The sequence below is a fragment of the Trachemys scripta genome, chromosome 23 (assembly GCF_013100865.1).
Source record: "Trachemys scripta elegans isolate TJP31775 chromosome 23, CAS_Tse_1.0, whole genome shotgun sequence".
In the NCBI taxonomy this organism is placed as follows: Eukaryota; Metazoa; Chordata; order Testudines; family Emydidae; genus Trachemys; species Trachemys scripta.
The window spans coordinates 14,291,717-14,317,568 of record NC_048320.1 but is presented as its reverse complement, the minus strand read 5'-3'; the positions used below and the strand labels follow the sequence as shown (position 1 = coordinate 14,317,568).

The 25,852-nt window shown below is 44.8% G+C and overlaps 1 protein-coding gene across 2 annotated transcripts in view; it reads left to right on the top strand.

The window, feature by feature from the left end:
- ACLY (ATP citrate lyase) overlaps positions 1-25,852 on the top strand; it is a 44,432-nt gene that overhangs the window by 4,055 nt on the left and 14,525 nt on the right. For both annotated transcript variants that reach the window (XM_034755761.1, XM_034755760.1), the window contains exons 2-13: positions 8,914-9,085; positions 11,945-12,067; positions 14,474-14,536; positions 15,350-15,540; positions 16,472-16,551; positions 17,368-17,498; positions 19,756-19,874; positions 21,100-21,236; positions 21,905-21,966; positions 22,580-22,697; positions 23,162-23,316; positions 24,646-24,736. In XM_034755761.1, the coding sequence (XP_034611652.1) occupies positions 8,927-9,085; positions 11,945-12,067; positions 14,474-14,536; positions 15,350-15,540; positions 16,472-16,551; positions 17,368-17,498; positions 19,756-19,874; positions 21,100-21,236; positions 21,905-21,966; positions 22,580-22,697; positions 23,162-23,316; positions 24,646-24,736 (1,429 nt within the window). In that variant the 5' untranslated portion in view covers positions 8,914-8,926. The remainder of the gene's footprint in view (positions 1-8,913; positions 9,086-11,944; positions 12,068-14,473; positions 14,537-15,349; positions 15,541-16,471; positions 16,552-17,367; positions 17,499-19,755; positions 19,875-21,099; positions 21,237-21,904; positions 21,967-22,579; positions 22,698-23,161; positions 23,317-24,645; positions 24,737-25,852) is intronic.

The window sequence follows — 25,852 nt, the reverse complement described above, 5'->3', positions numbered from 1 at the left end:
TCCCAACAAATTCTCCTTCCTAAACAAATTGGACAATTTGTACTAGAGGGAATGGCTTAGTGGCCCTGCTCTGAAATCACTAAACTACTGGGTCCTCTTTTCTTTCCCAGTTAGACAAACCTGAGTTCCATGCTGTTTAAGGTGTGTAGTTTCTTTTGGAGCACTCCTTAAAATCCAATGTCTCACTTGCTCTTAGTGGTCACTGCAGATCCCAGAGAACTTTATTCAGAAGTCAAGGAGGGGTTTTTGCCCTGATTCCTTTGCCTAAAATGCCCGTTCTGACTTCCCCTATCCTGTGCCATTGCACTAGGTGGTATTTTGCTTTCAGCTGGTCCTCCCCAGATCAGGTTATTTGCATCTGTCAAGTTACAGCAGAGTCAGCATTCAGCCACTCAGATATATCTAGCTTGTCATCGTCAGTATGAATATTTTATTTTCTTCTCCCTTGTTAATGTGTTTGAATGACTTTCCTGAGAACAAATCCTTCCAGCAGCTTTGACAGGTGACATCTTTTTTGATAGAGGGAGGTAAATATTTCTGAGCCCCAGAGAACGTGACTTAGTCTGTTAGTTTCCTTTACCATCTCTGGAGTAACTAATGAGCATTGGAAAGTCTGTGAAGATGGTACCTATTTATGAACTGGTAACATGTTTTCAAAACTCAGGTTTTCTTAACACAGTAACTGGCATCTTTGTGCAGGGAACCAACCCCAGAGTAGATAGACCCTCAGTTTAATTGAAAGCCTTTTGGAAGAACCATGTTGAATTGTGTTTAGCAACTGGCCCAGCAAAGTAGTGGGTAGCTTACCCTCTTGCCAAGTAATGTGTGTCCACTCCCATATGTATAATTTCTCCTTACAGCGAGAAGGGATAGGAATTCGGAATGGCCAGGGATTTGTCTAGCCCAACACCACATCTGTGGAAGTAGCAAGTACAAGCAGTTTCAGAGGCAGGTGCAAAACCCTGTAATAAACAATTATGGAATAACCTGTCCAGAAGGGACGTTTCTTCCTAAATCCGTTAGCTAATGGTTGGTTCAAACCAGAAGTAGGAGAGTTGATCTCCTCTTATAGATCGGTTGGAAGTATATGGCCTTCCGAACATAACAGTAGGTTTTCATTTTCCATTTAAATATCCAGTTCTCTTTTAGAGCTACTAGGCTTTTTGGTAGAAAGTAAATGTTATATTATCTATGGGCTGAGTTTGTGGGGCCTTGCACTCAACTCAGTGGCATTTGTTTGTCTGTCTGGATGTAACATGACTGTTGAACATGGCATCTGATCAATTCCACCAGTTCAGGGAATGTTCTAGGCACCGATGGGCAGAAGAAGCCTGTTGATTTTGGTGAAAATCAGAAGACTGAAAAGGGAGAGACATGCGGGACACATGGAGCCCCTGGCATCTGGTCAACGGAGCCAGCAGCTTGAATCTCTTTAATTGAAGGGGGGAGAATAGGTGGGCACACAGAACCCCTCATGTGGGGGAGATGGTTGGCACGGGGGGCACACAGCTTCCCTGGCATGGGTGGAAGAGGATGGGGGAAATGTTGTATAGGGGGAGGGAAAGTCGTAGAGCCCCAGCATGTGGCAGAAAGGGGAATGGGGAGCACGGAGATACTGCCCTGATGGGGCGAGGGCAGGGAAACACCCTGAGCCCCTGGCATGAGGGGCGTGGGATTACAGCGAATGTCTGACATAGAGGAGGATGGCAAGATGGCTCACAGGGAGCTTTTGGGGAATGGAGGAGTGCAAGAGGCTCCTGGTATATGCAGTGAGCTTGGCCTGCAGAAGCAACAAAGTGTGCAACCCTCTAGTTAGTCATCTTCTTGACACTCACCCTCCTAAAAATGTAGGCGTGTGTAGTCAACTGGATGTTCCTTGTTCTCTGTCTAGTGGTTTCTAGCTAGATTGGGCTGGGCAGAGTCCTCTTTGTTCAGGACCCTCTGTCGAAGGAGGAGACTCCCTATCCAAATATCTCCGTAGCTGCATCCAGGGCTGGTTTAAGGACTTTCTGTTTGGGTCAGCTGATTTGTAATAATTTTGTTCTTTTCTTGGCAGGGGGTTGGTGCTTTTTAGGCCATTTAGTCTAGTTCTACGGTTACAATTTTAACCATAGTATTGTGCCCTTATGACCTAAAATACAGTGAATTAAAAATCTTCTGTTTTGTAGTGGAAAATTCCATGCTGAAAGATTGTTCAACACCTGGTGTGGAATCATTCAGATGGTCTCCCCACAAAAATGCATCTACTACAGGGTGTGAAAACAGAGCTAGAATCTTGGGCCGGAATCTGCTCCAAACAGTCTACAAAACCCCTTTTCCCCCCCTCAGTGAGTTGAGGAATGAGGATGTGTTCTGGAATATAAAGGCTATTCTGAGGCACAGTGTGGAGGTTGGAGTAGGGGCTGTTTTTATTTTCCTTTGGCTGATTTGTGATGTTACTTGTGACCTCTTCATCCATCAGGGAGTAGCTTGAATCTCCCCAGAGATGCACTCTGGCCCTTCCTGTCACTTTCTTCAGCCCAACTTGATACTATGTGACCAGCATATATAAAGGAACAGAGCATCAAATCACCCAGAGTTCACTAGGAAGAATGCGCCCTTCAGAAAGCATGAAAACTCCGCAGACCTCTCTAGTTTAATAATAATTTAATCTTTTTTTGCCCTTCTGATGTTGGTGTATAACTTTATGGTGCTCCTTGAAAAGCTGTTGGGTTTTACACCCTTGTAGATAACGCTACTGCTTTCAAAGAATGCCCTCAAAATAATTTTTGTTGCAGATAGACTGTTCTTTTGCAAAGCCTCTGTAAACACAGCAAGATCTATTCAAGGCACGTGTGAAGGCTGGTTCCATGAGACATCAATGTCTCATAAAAAGTAAATTATGTTTAATGTAATTCTTACTACAGTGATTCACCCATCAGAAAAGGCAGAGTGCATGGCTTTCATTCAGCAGAGCTCTCTGTTTGCGCATACAGAGGAGCTAAGTCTCGTGCAGCTGTATCAAATAAATGTCTGTAGCATATTCTGAAGTAAAGTCTGGACCAAACACTCTGAAATGCCAACTAATTGTCCTTCGCTTTGTTGTCTTGTCTCCCATTCAACGGTGCTTCCACCATTCTCCTTTCAGTGAGGATGGGATGATTTCTGATAATGAAATAACTGGATCCTAGCAGTAACCCTGTGTGCCATGCCTGCATAGGGTCCCTAGAATGACTCCTTAGCCAGCCATGTGGATTAGCAATCTAACAGGTTCATCAACTTTATCCCACGCCTCCCTTGAGTTGAGGAATGTTGCTAAGGTCCTGACCATATAGCAGCAGGTGTAGGGGTCTGCCTATGTGCATGTAGCTTGCAGGATTGTGCAAGAAGACTGTGTAATCTGATTTGACCAGGAAAGCAAAAACAATGGGGTGTCAACAAGTAATGGACCAATGGACAGGAGGTGGGGGTGACCCTGTGGCTTGTGTGTGTACCGGAGACGCATATATTTTTTTTTCCAGAGGAGCTGAGTGCCCACCGCTCCCACTGGCAGCAGATATAGTTGTGAGACCCTCAGTGCTTAAAATGAGCCCTGTGGGGTTTGGGACCTGACCTACTTAATTACTGGAAAACAGCAAGGTCTTTTTGCAGTGAATGTTACATGTACTTCACTTAGCGTTCGTACTATTGCTCTAATGTTTGCTAAAGAACAGATACAAACAATTAGCCAGGCCTGCTCTGATTGTCTTCGTGACAGATGGCAGACCTGCACTCAGTGCATAGAGCAGGCATCTGCTGATACCTTGTGGACATTTTTCTGCTGACTGTTGTGCAGAACAGTTCTGCAGATAGTAGCATATTTTCAGTTTTCTCTCTATTCCCATGGTCATGGGAACAGCAGGGTCAGTGCAGCTGAAGAGCTTAACTATGATAGAGTCCTACTGCTTCTCCCCCCACCAATTGTATTACTAAGCAACACTTGAATGAAAGCAGGAGCTGGTGCTTTTAACATTTGAACTGCTTCCAGTGTCCTAATCCTTTGGCATCACCACTCTTACCACCGCAGCTGTGATGTCACAAACTCCGGACGATGGGTCAGGTGAGGAACAACCATCGTGAAGAGCTGAATGAATAGGGAATACAGATTTTGTAAAGCCTTCGATGAGCTCTTAGTGGGCTTTCAGTGATATAACCCACAATAACAGCACTCTTCTCTTTCTATCAGAGGCTCTCAAAGCACTTTGCATACCCCAGGTTTAACAACTGCCCAGCGGATTAGGTTAGTATTCCCCCATTTTACACATTGGGGGGGCGGCGGAGGACAAAACAGACACAGGAAGCCTCTGGTCATGAAGAGTCCCAAGGTCACACAGAGCCAGAATGGGAGCCAGGAATCCCGATTCCCAGTCTCCTGTTCTAACCACTAGATATACTGCCCTCCCAGAGGTAGGGATGGAACCTTGGAGTACTGATTCTTAGTCACTTGTATGATATTTTGTGTGTGTGTGTGTGTATAGGGCCTTTCATTATTTAATTTGTGTACTGCAGTGCTTTGCAGAGCTGTACTGTTGTATGAGAACTTTAGTATTTCATGCTGAAAGAACCCAAAATGTAAGATCTGTAATTAGCGTTTTAAAATACGTAAGAAATGGATTTGCCATACTTAGTATCTTAATGCAGTGAAATGCGACCCTGGTTTTCTCTGAGGCTGCCCTTTGGCATACTTTAAAACCGGCAACTGATGGATTTTCATGGGGTGTGGGAGCCAAGTGTATTGTAGCTTCCTATCCGACAAAATAAAAGATAGCGCATGGCTCAGGAGCTCCCGGAAAGAGCATCACTTAAAAGCAAAAAGATAATGGAAAGCTTTGTGAGTGATGCTGTACAAATTGCCAAGAATAGCATGCTGGCTGCTGTGAAGGTGATTGGCAGAGCTGTGTCTGGGAGGGCAGGGAAGGCTTGCATTTACCTGTGCCAGCTACTAAGCCAACACACAATTATGCCTGGTCTTTGCTGTCTAAAATGAAAGGTTGACAGTGGGTTGACCAGGCAGTAAATCATGCTGGGAAGGAATTCACTTGCTTTTCTGGATAGTCCTGTCCAAAACAGTCTGTCACAGTGACTTTATAGTCAGGAAAGTGACACTGTAAAGGTGACGTTCCAGCTCCTTTTTGCTAATTACAGATCAAATTAGCTCAGTTTGCAAATCATCAGACAATCCTTCTAACTGTTGGTGCTGAAAACACCAGCTGGTTCCCAATGGTGCAACTGTTCTTTCTGCCTCTCTTAGCTTCCCTGCTAATCAAGATTCAGCAATCAGAACAACTCTGCAGCTCCCGTTGATGCACAGAAGAATCCAGCTTGCTCTCCCAAAGCTCTGTGGCATCTGCAGGGCTAAGAAGGGCAGAAAACTTCTTCTTGACAGTAGACTCAGCAGATTGGATTCTATAGTGAGCAAAGAGGATGGTCATCTTCCAGCCATAATCGCCACACTTGAAAAGCTCTGGGTACAAGCATTTTGCTGACTTCTTTTCAATGTACCCAGACATACCTGCCGATATTCTATATATTCCTTCTCCTCAATACTGTCTTCTATCATGCCTTTGCTAGTTCATGACTGTTCAATCCAGCTTCTTGTTCCTCTAAAGCAGTGGTTTTCAACTTGTGGTCCGCAGACCAAGATTTCCAAATGGGTCCACACCTCCAGTTGAGATATTTTAGGGGTTCACAAATGAGAAAAGGTTGAAAACCACTGCACTCAAGGAGCCTGGTACTATAGCCCTCACAGCAGTATGGCTGAGTAGCTCCAACAACACCAAGTGGGTATCTGCACAACTCTGTTTGTAGCCAGATCCGGAGACGAGCTATGGAGCAGGCCTTCCAGGTCATAAAATGCTAGTTTGAAGCTAATCCATTGGCATGCAGCATATCCACTTACCTGTTAGCTGCCCCCATCTGCTCTTAGTAGCATTGAGATAATGTTCTCATGGGTTTGTTTTTGTTTTTTTATATCCTGCTGTCACCTGATTTCAGCTGCACTTCCTCTCCCTCTACAGGCTGTTGCTAAGTCAGTCATAATGACGGACATCTGATTGAAACTAGCTTGCTGCTGCAGCTATTTCAGGATGACTGCACGTAGACACCCAGGCTGAACATGCAATCTAGTACCTGCCAGACATACGTATCCCCGAGAGAGGGCTATAATTCCATCCTGAGAAACGATAACATTGTTTAGGAAAGTCTCCGAATAAGCAAGTAGAGCTAAACGTAATCTAGCTGGTCAGTCAGTCAGCAAATTCATTTTGCATTGTGCTATAGCCTAGTCAGAAAGCAGTCTGGTCTTGAGCATTGGGCTGCACTCTTGTATTCAGCCAACGCAGCAGTTCAGCTATCCACCTCCATGAGCATTTTGAATGCCTACCTGGGTCTCCTGGATTAGCATGTTAGATCCCAGATTTGTATGGAGAATGCTGCACGACTCCCATCCTTTTCTCCATAGAGAGTATTCCTTCCTTTAAATTAAAACTCTGCCCACAAGGGGGCGGGAAGACCATTACATTGGCCAAACTGGACAGTCTCTACGCAAAAGAATAAATGGACACAGATCTGACATCAGGAACCATAACATTCAAAAACCAGTGGGAGAACACTCCAACCTCTCTGATCACTCAGTGACAGACTTGAAAGTGTCAGTTTTGCAACAAAAAAAACTTCAAAAACAGACTCCAAAGAGAGACTGCTGAACTCGAATTAATATGCAAATTAGACACAATTAACTTAGGTCTAAACAGAGACTGGGAATGGTTGGCTCATTACACTAATTGAATTTTTTTCCCCCCATGTTAAATTCTCCTCACACCTTCTACGGGTCATCTCGATTATCACTTCAAAGTTTTTTCTTCTGCTGCTACTGATGGCTCATCTCAATTGATTGGCCTCTTACAATTGGTATGCGTACTTCCACCTTTTCATGTTCTCTGTATATATAAATATCTTCTGTCTGTTTCACTCTATGCATCTGAAGAAGTGGGCTGTAGCCCACGAAAGTTTATGCTGAAATAAATTTGTTAGTCTCTAAGGTGCCACAAGTACTCCTGTTCATTATAAACAATAAAAAGATCACTAATTATTCCCAGGCATGGGCCTAGCTAAATCAAAGATGAAACTGCCTACCTTAGCACAGGTTCTTGTTAACCATGAGGTATTACAAGAAATAGAGACAACAGAATCTATTCAGTGCATCTGTTTAAACTGCTTCCTTTCATGGATTTGTACATGCTATCTGGCCCCTGTCCTGTGATGGGATTGCCAGTTGTGTCTTTGCCAAGTCATGTTTGTACACTTCCATGGCCAGACTGTTGCAAGGTGGCTGAAGGTTTGTTTTGGGGTTTTTGTTTTTCTTATGCTCTTCCACTCCTCACTGCGGATTTTTTTCAGAGTAGTTCTTGGCTTGCGATAATTGGGAGAGAATAACTTGCATAATCTTTCTTCCCACAAAAGAAACTGGAATGAAAGAACTTTGCTTGTGTGAACTCCTCCACGTACTGCCATCCCTAGCTTTGCAAAGGGAAGTCCTGCTAAGGCAAGTAGCCTGAGGAGCACTGCTGTCATGCCCAGAAGTCCACGAATTGTTGTCTATGCCAGTTTGTCAGTGATCTAACCACTTAGAAAAAAATTGAGCCGTTTGTTAACCTCTGCGGGTCACAAGCTTTTGATCTGGTGCCTGTCACGTGGAAATGGGTTCAGTAAAATGAGAATTTTTATAATAAGCATTTACTTATAGCAGCAATAAACATTTCTGTGCCATTTATAACTAACACTTTTTGGTACTTTGATGTTGCAACCAAAACAAAGTTGCGACTCCAAGAATATAGAGCCCTGTGTGCTGGTGTCTTTAAAGGAGCGAATTCCTAGCTGGTCATAGAGCCCATCCCTTGGAAGGGGAAAGGAATTTAAGAACTTCCAGCACCTCACTTAATCCCCTTCCAGAATTCTTCACATAGAATTTCCTCCCCCATAGAAACTAGATGCTGTTAAGCACTTAGTCTACATGTCCTGAGGCTGCTCTCAGGCCACTTGTTCTAGAAAAATAAAGTGAGGTGATATTGTAAACAAGGGTTCTCGGGGGGGGGGGGGGGGGGGAGGAAACCATAATGGAGGGTTTTTTTCTGTTCAGATATAAGCATTTGATTAGTGATTCCTAAAACGTTAAGAATTGTAACTTTAATAGGGGTCCTGTCAGGAGGACATGCTGGAAACGCAACATACAGTGGGCTGGAGGAGGGGTTTCTGTCATACTGCCCTACTGCCACTCGAAAACAACCTAGGGGGGAAAATGGCAAGTATGTTACAGGGAGGCCCTGTGATGAGAGAGAGCCAGTGCCCGGAGTGTATGTAGTTGTGGGCAGGTTGCACTGCCTGTAGGGGTGGGAATGGCGGGGAGGCACGGACCTGACAGGTCATCTGCTGTGAAGGCTCCTCCAATGCAGAGTTGGGTGGCTTTCCCCCAGGGGGTGGAAAATGGATATCGTTGGATGGGGTGAGGTTTTTGATCAATGGGGACTATTTACTTGATCAATGGGATTTTGAAGGTTTTTCATAATGACAAGATGGAGCCTGGAGCTCTGGACAGGCACTTGGATTAATAAATGTCTCTACTTAACCTCGCCTTGTGTTCTCGTTGAACCTGAAGGATGAAATGTCTGTGCAAATCTGAGTCCGTGTCTCTGTCTATATAAAATATATATATAATTTTTGTAGCTGTGTTGGTCGTAGGATATGAGACACAAGGTGGGTGTGGAGATATCTTTTATCAGACTAACTGCGGTTGGTGGAAGGGACAAGCTTTCGTGTTTCACAAAGCTCTTCCTCAGGTCTAGAGGAAGTGAAAAGATATTACATCACTCACCTTGTCTCTCTTTTAATTTTATTCAGTTCCTAGATAGCCATGTCGGCCAAAGCCATATCTGAACAGACTGGGAAGGAGTTCCTGTACAAATATATCTGCACATCCTCAGCCATTCAGAACCGCTTCAAGTATGCCAGAGTGACATCAGACACCGACTGGGATCGTCTGACCCAGGATCATCCCTGGCTCCTGACTGAGGTAAGCACAATGACTTGCCCTTCTGCAGTGCCATTCATTGGAGAGTCTCTGAGCTTTTACAATCACTAGGCTATACAACATACTTCCTGTGACGTGGGTAATTAGAGTGGGAGGCTAGATGACCTGCCTTCAGAATCACACAGTAAGTCTGATAGCTGGGACTAAAACCCATGCATCTGGTCTTCTGGTCCCCTGCTCTCACCCTCTAGTATGGCTACTGCCAAGATGGCTGTACGTTGGAGCATTGCATGCAGGTTCTCTAAAGCTGATGGCAGTGACAGCCTGCATTGCAGAACGCTGTTCTATCGTGAAGTGTCAGTAGCTGTTAGGGTCCATGTCAGGAAATGTGGAGGAAAGTCTCCCAACGTGGCAGTGGAGCACTGAGAATTGATAAATGTGGCTTCAGTGATGCTGTATTGGTATCAAAGGAACCTGACTGTGTTGCTGATTTAAGGGCTTGAGTGACTGCTATTAAATGAAGAAATGTCAGCAGACAAATCAAGAGATTGGCCCATGCCAACAAAAAACTTGTGTGAGGTCGTCATGTAGCTACTACACTCTAGATATATCAGTCTTCATTCCCAATAACGTGCACTCTTCCGACACCCTTTCCTTACCCAAGCATTATGGAGTGGGTTGAGGATGATCATAGCATTTGAGTGACTGGCCTTCACTCTGACTAGTTTTGTGTTTCGCTAAGTAGATCTGTTGGATTTCTTGTACCTGAGCAAAAATGTAAGGTAAGTTTGTTGTTTTTCTTCCGTTTCCTAAGTCTTTTTGTTCTGCTTCCTAGCCATGCATCCTCTCCACAGAGCAGTGAGCATCTCTTCCGAGTTCCTTTCTCTGTTTGGCTAACCTGGCTCCTTTCCAGCTATTAATTACTTTAAGCCACCGGTTAGCAGAACATACATGTTCCACACTGTCCACTTACTTGCTGATTGATAGTACCTGCACAGTAACTAATGAAATGCCCACCACTTAGCTGCATGAGTCTGCTGCTGGGAAATATCAGCAGTATCTCAGAGAGATTTTTCAGGAATCCTAAAAGAACCATGGACAGCACACACCCTTTTGTTGGGGTTGTTTACTGAACAGTTGAAATGTCTGTGGGCTTTCAGTGCCCATCCAGCAAAGGGACACTGCTATCACCATATTATATACTGCAGTGCTTTGTTGTTGCTATATACCAGTGAGACTCAATCTTTCCAGACTACTGTACCGCTTTCAGGAGTCTGATTTGTCTTGCATACCCCCAAGTTACACCTCACTTAAAAACTACCTGCTTACAAAATCAGACCTAAAATACAAAAATGTCACCGCACACTATTACTGAAAAATTGCCTACTCTCATTTTTACCATATAATTTATAAAAAAAAAAATCAATTGGAAGTATTGGACTTACATTTCAGTGTATGCTATATAGAGCCGTATAAATAAGTCATTGTATGAAATTTTAGCTTGTACTGACTTTTTGCTAGTGCTTTTATTGTAGCCTGTTGAAAAACTAGGAAAATATCTAGATGAGTTGATGTACCCCCCTGGAAGACCTCCGCATACCCCTGGGGTACATGTACCCCTGTTTGAGAATTACTGCTCTCTAACATAGATCACTAAAGCTATAGTCTGTACTGGATGGATGGGGATGGGCAGTACAAGAGGGGAACAGCACTGTAGAGAATTCTCTCTGCTCAGCAGAAAGTGACCTATGTAAGCTTGAGATGTGTACTTCCCTTAGGCGGAACTTTCTGCAGCGGTCCAGTAGAGAGCTACTGTGGGTCAACTGAAATGTGATACCCTCCTAATTCCAGCCTTATCCCTGGCATTGGCAAATCTCCATGTGCAGAACTTGTGGGGGCGGTAAAGAAAAGAGTCATGTTTGTGAGAAGTCAGATTGCATTTGCTTGCTTCTCTGGCATTCCGTATTTCTACTTCAGTAACAATTTTGCCTTTACAAGCCTTGGCTCACCAGAGAAGCTTTAGTTAATGATGCATTTTGCCAAAGCAATTTGCAAAACCAAGGGAATAATGAATGCTGTTCAGCGTGGATTCTCAGGGAAGGAGAACAGCTAAACAAATCACCTTTTGATAATCTCATTATAATCACAGCTGCTCTCACAACTTTCACTCAAGGATCCCAAAGCACTCAACGAATTGTATCCCTACACCCACTGCTGACATATAGCAACCTCTGAAGTGAATAAAGGGCAGCTTTTTTAACAGCACAAAGCAACAACCTGCATCCGTTCAGGACAGGGAGTTAGGACAAGTCCTGTATCCAAATGAAACAACAAGGGAAATCGGATTTAGAATGTTACCACCCAGTTGGAATTTAGTCAGGTTAAGTGTCAGAACAAAAGGGAAATTGACTACAAAGTTTTTGGAGAATTCTTGGGATTATGTTCAGTTGGCTCATAACACAGCTCTGCAAATATGAGCAAAAATCCAAGTGAGTTTTCACTGCAATCAGGATTCTTCCAGGAAGGCTTCATCTGACTCTGTCCCTCTCCTAATGCCCACCTCTGCCAAAACCCACACTTACCTTTTATTGCAGCTGGATTTCTGCCCCAGCGTTTGTTCTGTGGCTATGATCTCTTGACTTTTTTTTTTTTTTTTTCCTTTTTGAACTTGGTGGAATCTCTCACCTAGTACCAAAGGCGGTACTAGTGGTGCATTTTGCCCAACAACCATAGTACATTGGGTGCCAGCCAGTAGGTTAAACGAACTCTCCCCCAGAACATTTGCTGCAGAGAATTTACTTAATTTAAAACTCAGTTTAATTATCTGCAGAGACTGTCTCTGCTTAACTCAAAGCTTCTGATTTTTCTCTCTCCTCTGACCCCTCGTGTCTGATATTCTAGCGTCTGGTGGTGAAGCCGGATCAGCTAATAAAACGGCGTGGGAAGCTCGGATTAGTTGGCGTTAATCTTGACCTTGGTCAGGTGAAGGCTTGGCTCAAACTACGTCTGGGGCAAGAAACTACGGTAGGTATGGAGCGTATTGGCCAAGATTCTAATGGCAGATGTAGCAGTGAAGAGATGAAAAGTCACTTGTATTGCTCTGACCCTTTCATGCTATAAACCTGATCTTTAATGGGCTTTGTATGTTAGTTTCTGTGTGCCAGGTTCTCCCTCTTGCATATGCCAGTGTAAGGCAGGAAGAATCATTGAAGTGATGCTGATGTAAAACCAAGAGAGAGGAGAATCTGGCCTGCGTGTATCTACTGTTGGGAATTAAGCACCATTTGGTAGCCCACTGATGGCACAATTCAGTCGACTTACTACCCATTATTTATATCCAATGACTAAGCCTATTGTGAAGCACTGTCAGTAAAAAAAAATGTGGTGAATTCCCACTGAATTCTCGTGTAATTCTAAATATCTGTTGGAAACAGTACCTTAAAGAGCCAGCACTGCCTCTAGTTGGGGTGGCTGTTTCATTTTACTGGTGCCCAAAGTAGCTGTAACAAGACTGGTCTAAACGCAAAGTCCTCACATCACCCCTTCGTTGTTGCCAGCCAGTGTATTAGTCACTGTCTGTTGGCTGACAATGGAGTTTTGTCAGTCCTCTTTTTAATTGGATGCTGTCTTGTAACTTTTATTCTCCTGGGAACACTCTGACAATGATAAACACACCTGTTATCTCCGCCTCTGCATCTCAGGAGTTGATGGAGTCGTGCTTCCTGGAGGTAACCAAGGCCTTGTCATTCCTGTGACTGATAGGCAGCTGGCTCCATCACTGAGATGCACAGCAGGGACTGCAAAGCCACTGCTGAAGGACGTTGTGAAATGGGGCAGGCAGCTGCATCCGGGTGGGGCTGCCCCTGGAGAAACAAGGGGTGTTGACATAACTGCTGGGGATAATGCAATGGCCATGTCAGAATGAGTGGGCTCAGTATGGGGGCGTGGGCTCATGACCCAGTATTTTTGTCTCTCCCCCATTTTCCTAAATGTGTTGAGCCTTTAAAGGCATAAAAAAATCATTCAGGGTAAAAACCCATTTAAAAAAGGATTAAATCAGACAAGGCATTTTGTTATCCATAAAACAGACCTTCTGGAGACCTGATTATTCTATCTTCATATACATTTCTCCCCCCACGCCCTCCAAATTAATGTTCAGGGCTTGTGAAAGTGGGGGATGATAGCACTAGTTAGACTGAGGCAGATTAGACTACTTTTAACCGTGGGTTTTGCAAGCTGCCTTACATAGCTCTGCTGATGACCCTTACTCCTGTCCTGCAGCCCACTGGTATCCCAGTCTTGGGGGTCTTGTGAGCAGGGGCTGATCACTTCAAATTGCACACTGGTTTGGGGAGCTGGACAACTGTCTAATATTAAAGAACCACCAAACTCATTTTACATGATGACTTAAGATGGCATTTGAAACCAGGTTTCCATTTGTATGAAGTTAAAATAGTAACCAGATGTTCCTGATAGATCTCCCATCCCCTTCCATGATCACTAATATTTATAACCCATAGTGTGAGCCTAGAGGACAGGTCGCTGTCCCTCCACAGCCTGTGTTTTGGGAATGGTTCCTCCCAAGCCTGCTTTTCTGGGCTGATGTGGGTGTTGATCTCCTGGGTGACTGCATTCTGCCTTGTCTGAACCCAGCCTGTGAGCTGCGGCCTGTGGCTAGGCAAATGGATTGTGGCCTGTGCTGATGGCCTGTCATTTTTGCCGTTCATCTGAGGATAAAACCATTCTGGTGCCTTCGTGTGCCCTAGCTGATGTAAGCTGTCAGCCCAAGGCAGAGGACAAAAACTGACTATTCATCTGACGATAACCCTTCTGAAAATCAGCCATTAACAATGTCCAATGAGAAAATTTGGGTCCTCCTGCCCCATGCTGGTAATAATACTGTGGAATGTGTTTTAGTTACTGAAGGGTTAAGCGGGGGACAGTACATGCATCTCGTGTAGCACTTAGTACTGAACTAAGTGGTGCCCTTTGGAAATATTGTGCTTCTGGGATGTGAAGTGGCAAACTACTATTACATTGCAGTTTGAGTAAGACCAGCAGCCGCCACTGGAAAAGGGGAAGGCAGACTTCGTAGGTGATGTCAGTACAATGTCCTAGATTGCCAGCTTTCTGGAGAACACAGACCATGGAGATGTGGGAACCACTGAGCTCTGAAAAGGCTCCCTGAAGCTTCCTTTGAGTGTTGAAATGCCACAGATTAGCTCAGTGGTCTTCATAGCCGCAATAGTACACGCTGCCATGCTGGAAAGTGGAGATCTTGGTTTCAGGGATACACATTCCAACCAATAGGTTGTTGGGAATTGATTTGAGTCAGAGCAGCGTTAAAGACATCTTGGAGTGTGTTTCTGCCATGTCTTAGTTGTGGGTACTGTGTGAAGCTTTAATGGTGTGTCTCTCTCCTATCAACAGATCGCTAAAGCTACAGGTATCCTTAAGAACTTCCTGATCGAGCCCTTCGTCCCTCACAAGCAGGTTGGTATTCCAATTAAAACACAAAGAAGTGCTCCAAAATAATCTTGTTTGGCCCAGACTGACTGCCCTTAGGGGTGGTGAAAGCAGGCACTTGAGTGGATGTCATAAAGGTGATGACACTGACGCATGTTGTCACTGAGAAATAGAGAGCTTTAGAAACTTTGCACGGAGACAGCGAATTACAGCTGCACTGGTTGGTTGCTGTTCCTCCCCACCAGGAGGAAATCCTGCCGCAGTAAATATCACATGGGAACAGGCAATAAATTGTTCCTCCAATCTGGTGGCTGTCAAGCAGGAAGAAGAAAGTGTGCTGAAGTGAGACAATTTACGTGATATTGAGGGAGATGTAGCTACCACCTAATCTTCCCCTGCCTTAGTCTGTGGTGTTGATTGTATGCTACTTTCAACATCTGAAACTGAGGTTCCCTCATTTTGCCCAACTGAGGATTGTGCTGGCACCTTAACAGGCATCTGAAGCCTGTACTTCAGCTGTTTAAAATGGGAGCAGATTGCAGCTGACCAAGGAGACTACAGGTCCTGGGATATGATGTGCCCAGTAATAGCTGTTGAGATCAAACTGGAGCATTACGTGCTGGGACCTGAAGTCTCCACAGGCTGCCCCTCTAAGCACAGCCATGTAATAGTCTATAGAATTCCCTGGGATGTATTAAGGACGTCTCTGATGGACACCAACTACTCCTGGGTTGGGTTATTCAATCAGTTAACTTGGGGACCCCTGGAAATTTAGCTAAGCAGTGCCATTGCTGGGTGTGACTTACTGCCTAATGTTCATCCCCCTGGTCTGTGCAACAGGAAGAAGAGTTCTACGTGTGCATCTATGCTGCGCGCGAGGGGGACTATGTGCTCTTCCACCATCAAGGGGGTGTGGACGTGGGAGATGTTGATGCCAAAGCACAGAAGCTCTTGGTGAGGGTGGATGAAAAGCTCAGTGCCTCTGATGTGAAAAAACATCTCTTGGTGCACGCACTGGAGGAGAAGAAAGAGTAAGCAGGGATATAATTCTACATCCTATATGCCCCCAGTCCCGATGTTCTATATGCCAACTCTCCTTCCCAAAAGCTCTCACGTTTCAGTGGAGTTGATCCTCATTTTTCTCCCTGAAGGTCCCTCTCTCTCTAGCTTATGAGTTTGGGCAGGAATGTGCACTGCATCCCAAACAATCTAAGTTCCTTGGGGTTGTCTGTGTTTCCTGATGAGCTGCAAAAGGCATATTTTACCATCCGCCTTCAGCCCAAGGACAGCCCTTTTTCCCCCCTCCCCCATCATTCTTTATGTAAGGGCGGCAGGACAGTTCCTAGAGTCTGATTGCTGTGTCTTGCAGGGCTTGTAAAACTACTTGAATCCAGTGGCTGATTATGGAAAGGTATGATTCCTTGTCCTGGTTAAGCTACTCGAGATTTTATAGCCTCTCTTGATATTCAAAAGCTTATTTCAGATCTTCAGATTTCAAAACTAACTATTAAGCATCTCGTTAAAGAAGATGCCGGTAACTAATCTCGTTATTCATTATTTGGAAACACAATAAGTGCTGAAGGCCGCCTTTTTGACATGCACCTCATCAGGCTCTTAGAGCCACTCTTGTTCACTCCAGTCTTTCCTTTCTCTGGCTAATGGTCCTTGAAGTTGAGTTCTGACAAAAGATGCACATCTGACAGAGAGAGAGATTTCTGCCTCCTAATGGGATTAAATCAGATGACAGTCTTGAGATGATAACATTTTCTCTGCAGTTTTTTTTTAGTGGGGGTTTAGTGACCTCTGAGTCATCACCCAGACATCTTCCCATGAGAATGAAAGAAATGGATAGGAGGTAGCTTCTCCACAGACAAAGATGATAAAGGAACTGAGACAGGCTCTTCTATGTCAGTTATGTGTCTGCCTGCTCTAATGAATTTATGTATTTTAATTTTTGTGCAGTGTCCTGGCTAGCTTCATATCTGGCCTTTTCAACCTTTACGAAGACTTGTATTTCACATACCTGGAGATAAATCCACTAGGTAACTCTGACGTTTTGGGGAGAGGGTAGAAGAATCACTGCAGGGTTGCTTTGTTTGTTTAACAGTGAGATTTTGTTCATCCTTCCACATTATATACATGTCAAAGTAATACCTAAGCAAAAGTGATACAAAAAATTTCATAGGCTTTCTATGACTAGTTAATTCTATACCTCTGAAATAGACTGTATTACCGCATGTGTTAGTTTCTAGCAATATGTGTTAGTTTCTAGCAATAGCAAAATAGAAAGTTTTGTTGGGCGAATCTTAGGTAAAGTTGAGGCCCTACACAGGAGGGAATCAGATCATTTTCAGAAGATGTCTCTAGTGATGTAATTGGCCTGGTTTGGCTATAGAATACTCTGAATGGCTTAAAGAAAGCAATGGAAAGATCCCTGCATGGTAAATTTTGTGCAAGCAGACTGCAGTTTTCATACAGGTTTTTAAAAATCTCTGTTGTAGATTTTGGTGTACTAATGTGTGTTCCTAATGGGTAACATGCACCCATCAGGGACAAAGTGGTCTATGTGTATCAAACAGATACTCAGAATTTTGTGGTATCCATTTGCCATGGATAGTGGAGTTAGACCCCCCCCCCCCAAAAAAAGGGGGGACTTAGTGGGTATAGACCCTGGGATGGCTCTTTGTATAGAGGTGACCTTCACCAAAAGTCAATAATATAAAGCAAAAAACAAACAGGCCACCACTCCTAATACAGAAAGCATCACAAAATATCCAGTTAGTGGGGAATCCATATTGTTAATTCATGCATAAGGATGTACAAGCAAAAGACTAACTCTGGTGAATCTCTTAATACAGTTGTGACTAAAGATGGCGTCTATGTTCTGGATTTGGCTGCAAAGATTGACGCTACTGCTGATTACATCTGCAAAGTGAAATGGGGGGATGTGGAGTTCCCCCCGCCCTTTGGCAGAGAGGCTTATCCAGAGGCAAGTAAAGAATCCACTGTTGCACAGTTAACGAGAAATCATTCTCCATATACCTAGGTCAAAATGTCCATGACACAGATGGGGCTTTCCTTTCTTATACAGCCCTGTAACCATAGTTCATGTTGCTGACAAAGCTGACCTGGTAAGTAATAGATGTGGACCATAGCTCATGGTAGTTCTTACATTGGTATTCACATAATGCCGGTAACAGTACTCTTCGCTGTAGCCATTTTTCATCATTACATGGATCTTCCTTGGGCTCTTCTTCTCTTCTCTCTCATTTAGAATTTTTACCTTCCTTATTAACTGGAGGATCAAATTTAACTGCATTGAATTAAATGGCAGGTATGCTACTGTGTGTGGTGGGGTGTTCGTGTATTTTAGTATTGTGCAAGTGTTGTCTGTGTTGGAAAGGCAGCCCCTGCCATGTTGGCTAACCATAGCTGTTTCTGTGCCATATCATGTTGATGGTGCTTCTAGAGTCAATGGTCACTCAGCATTTCTGTTTATAATCCACACACACACACACTCTCACGCACACACAGACTCTCTCACACTCTCAGGAGTTATAACTCGTGTAAAATCTCTGTCTGGGCTGAAGTCTGATGTGTTGATCCAAGAAGAGAATTTTCCTCTATCAAACTTTGAAATAAAATATTACATCTGAAACCAGTTGCTGGCCTGCGAAGTCAAGAACAAGAAAAAATTGGGTAGGATTTTTAAAGTACCTTAAGAATACAATTTTCATTGGAAGTCAACGGAACTTGTGCTCCGAAGTTACTTAGGCACTTCTGAAAATCCCACCCCATATATAGAGGCTTCCAGCAGCATCCGAGATTGCTGGGTGTGGTGCACACTCACTAATTATGCAAAAACTTTTTTCAGATGCTTGGCCTGGCACTTCTGGAAGACTTGTCTGTTGTTCAGACCATTCATTTTAATAATCCTAATGATGTTTAAATTGGGAAAGGTTTTTTGTAATATGGCCAAGAAATCCATTTAGATATTTCCCCTGCCATGTAGCTTGCTGGGTGCCAACACTTAATTCAATTTGCTCTTTAATGGATTCGTTTAATTTCAGCCTGTCTGAATCATCCCCCTGAAAGTCACTCTGAAGGTTATTCCATCTCTATGCTCATTGAGAATGTTAATGAACTCCCATTACAGTGCTTAGCGTGCCTGCCTGTTGTGATGGTAAAAGAACACAATGATGAGCCAAATGATGGCTCTTCTCAGTGATTAGATCTCTGGCTGCAGCTTAGTTAGAAAGTTTATAACCAAGGGTGTTTTGGTAACACCCTTCCCCTACTTTACAGCATCAAAGGTCAGCAGAGAGATTTTTTGAATACAGTGGAGTTCCACGTAAAGGACTGTTTGGGCAAACTTTCTTGCAATTGAGGCATGTGGGGACATGGAACCTGGGAGCTTTCAAAATGGAGCATGGCCAGCAAAGTAAAATTCCCATCGTGAAGTGACAGAACAAATACAGACAGATAGGGTGACCAGACAGCAAGTGTGAAAAATCGGGACGGGGGGTGGAGGGTAATAGGAGCCTATATAAGAAAAAGACCCAAAAATCGGGACTGTCCCTATAAAATCCAGACATCTGGTCACCCTATAGACAGAAATTTTAAATCGCAGTGCAGCCCAGTCACATTATAACTGGCTCTGCATGACTCCCAAAGGCTCTTTACTTAAACATGGCCGGTCTTAACTCCTACTTGGTAAGGAGGAACATGCTGTCCAGTAACAAGATGACAGTGGAGATGGTTGGGGTTGACAGTTTTCACAGGCAGGAATTTTAATTTGTTTCACATTGGTCAGTGGTGAGATCTATTCCCCTCTGATGTTGTCCCTCCAAGGGAAGTGGGGTAAGCCCCATCTGCAGGGACATTTTAAAACCGGACTGGACAAAGCCCAGGAGAACAGCCCTACTCTGCCTCTGCGGGGATGGGGTTAGATGAGACTGAGAAGCTCTCTTCCACTTCTGATTTCTAGGCTTCTGGATAGAAATACAAATGGATGGGTGTTGTCAAAGCAGGTTACTAACTGTAGCCTGGTGTCCAACAACAAGAATTAAAAGGCACTAGGACCTATGTGGTGGGCCTGACTTTCCGAAGTTCTGAGCACCCACAATTTCAGTTGAAGTCAAGGTGAGCTGCAGGGCCTCAGCACCTCTGGAAATCAGGCCCAGTCTCCCTAGCCCACAAGGAGAGTGCAGTCGCCTTCCAAAACATTTGTGCTTGTTTGTCTGCAGGAAGCCTATATCGCTGATCTGGACGCAAAGAGCGGAGCCAGCTTGAAACTGACTCTTCTCAACCCCAAGGGGAGGATCTGGACCATGGTGGCTGGAGGAGGGGCATCTGTGGTCTACAGGTACCAAGCACATGTTTCTATAGGGGACAGAGGCCTCTAACCCCAGAGAGCTGCCAGTGGAAAATAATTGATGCAGCTTTTGGAAAAGGGAGTTTTCCTAGTGCAGCAGCTCCCAAGCCGTGTGTGCTTGGGAGCAGGGGTGGCTAAAAAACCAAGAATTCTGTTTCATGAAAAATGTTGGTTTTTACAACCAAAGCCTGTCTCATTTTTTCACAAAAAAGTTTGAGAGAGACCGCAGAGTAGCCAATAGCCCTGTAGTTAGGGCACTCGTTTGGGATGTGGGAGACCCAGACTTAAGTGTCCAGTCTGCCTGAGTGAGATGAGGGAATTAAAGCTGGGTCTCCCACATCACAAGTGAGTGCCTAACCCCGTGCTATTGGCTATTCTGGGGCAGGTCTCTTTTCCTTCCTTCCTTCCTTCCATTGCAGCCTGGACCTGAGAAACCGTCCTGACAAAACTTAGTTGAAACTGATGCATTTCATCGACACCGAAACTTTTTGTGGAATTAACATTTTCCAGTGGAAACAAGTTTTCTGAAAAACCCCTGACTAGCTAGCTGTATTTGGGTCCTGTTTAGAGCCAGGACCAGCTGCCATGAGGCACCCCCTTTCAGGGTGCAATATGTTTGTGTCCTTGTTACAGTACTGAATAAGGTTTAATTCTGGGAGGTGGGTAAACCTATGAAGCGGGCTTTAAGCAGTGCTCTCAGGAGAGGAATCCAAACCCAACTTAAAGGACTCCCCCCGGGCGACTCTCCGCGGCCTTCTTCAAAACCTCTCTTCCCATCTCCAGCTTGAAGAATGCAGTCTTGACTGAGGCAGTCTCTAGCACGCTCCCAGACTCTGGGCTTTTCTGACCTCCGCCTGGCTGTGAAGTAGATTTTCTCTGTTTTGGAATGGAAGAAGCTAGTTGAATGTTATGTTTAAAGCAGTGACTCCCTCGTGGTGGTCATGGGCTTATTTTGTTTTGTCTTCTGTCCCCCAGCCTCGTATCTCAAAGGCCTTTCCCCTCACCTCTGGGAAATGTATTTGGGATTAATCATAGTAAGCTTCATGTGGAAAGCATCTTTGTTTTCAGGAAATACTCTGGCCACTCGAACTCCTTCTGACCACCACCTCTACCCCACTTCCTCCACCTGAGTGCTTGTGAAGTTTTATTAGGGCTTGTGAAGTGCCTGTGAAGAATATTTAGCATTTCCAATTGAATTTTTGTGCCTTCCTTACAGTGACACCATTTGTGACCTGGGGGGTGTAAATGAACTGGCAAACTATGGGGAATACTCTGGAGCCCCTAGTGAGCAGCAGACCTACGACTATGCGAAGACCATTCTCTCCCTCATGACTCGGGAGAAGCACCCGGAGGGTAAGAGAGGGCATCTGGGATTTGGACTCTAGAGATTGCAGTCAGATCTGTTACAGGAACTCTTCCAGAGCAGTCTAAGGAGATCCGCTATCCAGTTGTAGCAGCAAAAACACTGAACAGATTTGAGCTGCTATCATGTTTGGTTTCAGAGTAGCAGCCGTGTTAGTCTGTATCCGTAAAAAGAACAGGAGTACTTGTGGCACCTTAGAGACTAACAAATTTACTATCATGTTTGGATGTCTGAACAGCTTACTGAGCTGTGGCATAGCCTCCCAAAGCAAGCAGTAGAAGCTCCATTACGTGGACTGTTCAAAACATGAGACAATGTCTTATTGTGGCCTGTTAGGATGGATGATTGGCACCTAATGGGTCTCCTCCCATGAAAGTTAGAGATGACAAAAGCCAGTATCTTTGGAATGGTAAACGAGACAAGTGTGGACCATCCCTCTCTTATCAGAAGACTTTTTGCTTTGCTATTGCAGGCACAAATCCCACTTCTTATCAAACATCTCTGAGTCTGACTAGCCATTCTGTCCAGGGCTGTGGCTAGCATCCAGAACGGAGAGACCCTTTGACTGTCTCTGCCGCCTCCTAAGCAGCTTAACACTTACGAGTGTGTCCTGCCAGTGTTCTAACAGCTGTTCGTTATTCTCCTCTTTTTCCCTAAGGCAAAATCCTGATAATTGGAGGCAGCATTGCTAACTTCACCAACGTGGCAGCCACCTTTAAGGTAGCCTATGATTCTGAAATACAAGGAAATGTATCCTGTTGGGTATCCTCACACACAATCCATACTCCCAGCTGGTCTCCTTTTTGGCAGTCTCAGCAGAGAGGCTAAGGACTGAGTGAATTTCCCTCTGCTCCACACACGCTATCTGGGCCGGGGTTGGAATATGTGTTGGGGAGGGAGGCTGCATGATGTGATTCTTGCATTGCTTATGCAGTGCTATTTCCAAGAGTGTTTCAGTCACTCGGCAGAGTGAAGGAAAGGCGGCACTGCTGCACAGAGGACTCAGGTGTGATGCCTGGTCTCTCGCTCCCTGGGCCGGCGGGGGTTCAGGATTAATGCTCTGCACCATAGCGCGTTAGACCCTAATTCAATCCCCAGTCTCATGCCCCGGCATAGACAGGATTGACAGGGCACTGCAGAAACAAGCCACTTGGGAAGGTGTTCAAGAGTGCCCCCTTCTGGCCAGTTATGGAGAGTGTTTGATGGACAACCATGAACGTGATTTGCAAAGAGTATAAAGCAGGAGGAGGTGTTCTGAATTCCAAGAGGGATGTGGAAGGCGGGAGTGAGAGGACCTCTCTCCACTAACAGACATCCATATGTTCTGTTTTAGGGTATTGTGAGAGCCATTAAGGATTACCAGGGCCGTTTGCAAGAGCATGGCGTGAGGATCTTTGTACGGAGAGGAGGCCCTAACTACCAGGAAGGGTTGCGTGTCATGGGTGAAGTGGGTAAGGAAACTCAACCAACCACTTAAGCTTCATTTACTTTGGGTACGTCTTCACTATCCGCCGTATCAGTGGGTAGCAATCAATTTATCCAGGATCGATATATCGCATCTCGTTAAGACGCGATATATCGATCCCTGAACGCGCTCACAGTCGACTCCAGAACTCCACCAGAGCGAGCGGCGGTAGCGCAGTCGACGGGGGAGCCGCGGCCATCGATCCCGCGCCGTCTGGACCCCAGGTAATTCGATCCAAGATACTTCGACTTCAGCTACGCTATTTGCGTAGCTGAAGTTGCGTATCTTGGATCGATTTTTCCCCCCCCCCCCCCCCAGTGTAGACCAGCTTTGTTGTCATTTTTCTTATTTCTGTTGCTCTTTCTTCAAACCTTGACACTTGACCTCATTGGAGAATCACTTGGGTCTTGTCCTCAAGCCTGACTGGGTTTTGTGTTTGCTTGTGTGCAGGAAAAACCACCGGGATCCCGATCCACGTCTTTGGGACAGAGACCCACATGACAGCCATTGTAGGCATGGCACTCGGCCAGCGACCTATCCCTAATCAGCCTCCTGCGGCAGCCCACACTGCCAACTTCCTCCTCAATGCCAGCGGTAGCTCTTCTGTGAGTTTTCCAGCCACGGGGATCTGCTTTGTTTTGCTCTGTGTGAAGAAATAGCTGTAAACCTTTTTTAGAAAATAGTGAGAAGAAGAATGACAGCAGGGTTCTAATCCCCCAGAGTCCAATGGAGGCTTCTGGCAGGGGACTTTCCTCTGTGGACTGGTCAGGCTTAATGCAATAAGACTTTCAGGGCTGGCTGTCCCCTTGCTGTTGCTCTCCTAGGCCATATCCATGCTGTGCTTGAAACGCTTTTGGCTACAACTTACTGTAATCTGTACAGCATGATCTGTCCAACACCAAAAGTAAATCTCTTCCCAGGGAAATCCTGGCAGCAGCAATCATGATTAAATTCATGTTCAGGTAACGCATATCTCATTCCTTTAAGCACAGGGGGTTGGTTCTCTTTTAATAGAAGAAATGTGTTGGTTACAACTTCTTCTCTCAGACTGAGGTGCTTTTTTTTGTCTTTCAGCCCCGAGAACATTGCCAGGGAAGCTTAATACACAGGAAAAATACTCTGCAATGCTCAGTAAACTGGTGTAGGCTGTCTCGCTGTAGATTCAGGCTCTGACTTTCATTGATTTTATGGTTTAAATCCAATATTAAAAGAATTACAGTTATCTATGTGAAAAGTGACATTATGTGCAATATGAACCTTTTTGCCTGCTGTAATGTAGGGTATGATCCGAAGCCCACTTGAAGTCAATGGAAAGACTCCCAGTGACTTCACTAGGCTTTAGATGAGGCTCCTACCAATACAAACTGGCCCCATTTCACATCTAGTGTCACTTCCTTGACCCCCTTTTTATGCAAGCCTCTAATACAATCCAATAAAAACAAATACTTAAAAATGTGGCATTACCTCTTGGGAAACAGTCTAACCCAGACTCCCAGATGTGTGGGGGTTTTACAGCCCATGAAGTCCTGGCATTACACTGCATTAGGTGTAAGAAAAGGCACAATTTGAACAAGGTTTGTGCCTGTTTCCGCCCATCTGGCCAACCTTGCAGTGAATCCCCCTAATACCAAACTCGCTTCTGCAGCAAATCAGCAATGTCTCAAACCCAGGAATGTGATTTTCAGCACCAAATAGTCTCCAGTGGGTCTTCTTGCATCTGGGGTGAATCCATCACTTAGAAACACAGCCCCTTACTACCCTCCGGCGGGGGAGGGTGGGCATCTGAAACATTTGTCTCCAAAATTAATTTTCTTCCATTTTCTTTGGAGGATACACACTGCCAAAGTCAGTTGCTAGCCCTCAAGAAGAAGTTCATCAGGAAGCCTCATTCTGCTGTCATCTTTTGCTGACCCTGCTCCTGGGTTCTCTTTCAGACACCAGCACCAAGCAGAACTGCCTCTTTTTCTGAGTGCAAACCTGATGGGATTGCTCCAGCCAAGAAAGCGAAGCCCACGACACCTCCTGGTAAGCCCGGGGTTCTGATGGATCGTTAACAACAGTGCTTTCTCACACACACACCTTCTCTGGCTGCCAGTTGTTGCAGGAGTGAGTCCCAGTGCCTACCCTTCCCCTCCACCACTTTCCAGCCTGGCATAGGGGGGACAGTCTTCACTACCCATATTTGTGGATAATGAGCAAGAATCTTGCTGTAACTTGGATGTAGCTGTTTTTTAATAGTTGTCACTTGGAGTCCCACTAGATTATGAAAGATGAGTCAGGGTTGTCTTTGACTCAGGATGTGTCCTCCAAGGGAAAAAGCTAAACTTGAGAAATCCAGCTTTCTCAGCTCGTTACACGGGTGTAGCCAAGGTTGGTTGGGGTTGGGTTTTGTTTTTGTTTTTTTTTCTGTTTTTGGATGTGCTCCGATAGTAGGCTGTTGGAGGCCACATAAGTACCTAGAAAAACATTTCCCTGCATGTGGATCTTCCTGGACTAATGCCATTTCGGTGTTTGCTGAAAACCTTGCTAGTGCAATAGAGGTCATGGCCTACTTCTTGAAAAACATAATGAAAGCCCATGATATCAGATTCATGATTTCTTAATTCAGATAGCTGGGAACTCTCTGGCTTGACACTATCGTTTTGGATGTACTTGTTAGAAACTTCTGCAGAGAAGGAAGCTGATGGCAGAATTGGGGGTAGGAAAAGGTGTTTGTGGAAGACAGTCGGATTCTTGGTTTTCTTCCTCGAATTTGAAGGCGATGCTGACCTTATGTATGTGCAGAAAAATGAATGATTTTGGTGAGATTAAGTCCTGTTCCTAGTAAGCCAGATCACAAGAGCCAGGATTGCTATCATAGTCAGTACTAGCTGGAAATTCTGTGGACAGTCTTAGCAAAGAGGTTGACAATTAAATGGATTGCGGAGACTATAACGTGTCTTATAGTGCCGAGGATTGCTCTGCTTGAGCCTGAAAATATATCCACATTGGGCTGAGCAAAGATTCTTGGGTGGTGAAATTACAAGTTTGATATCCAGCTATCTGGAAGGCAGATGTTGTGACTTCAGTTCTTTGGAGCTGCTCGGTTGCGTTGGTATAATGTCTTATAGTATTGGGGCAACCTAGCCATTTTTTGTTAAT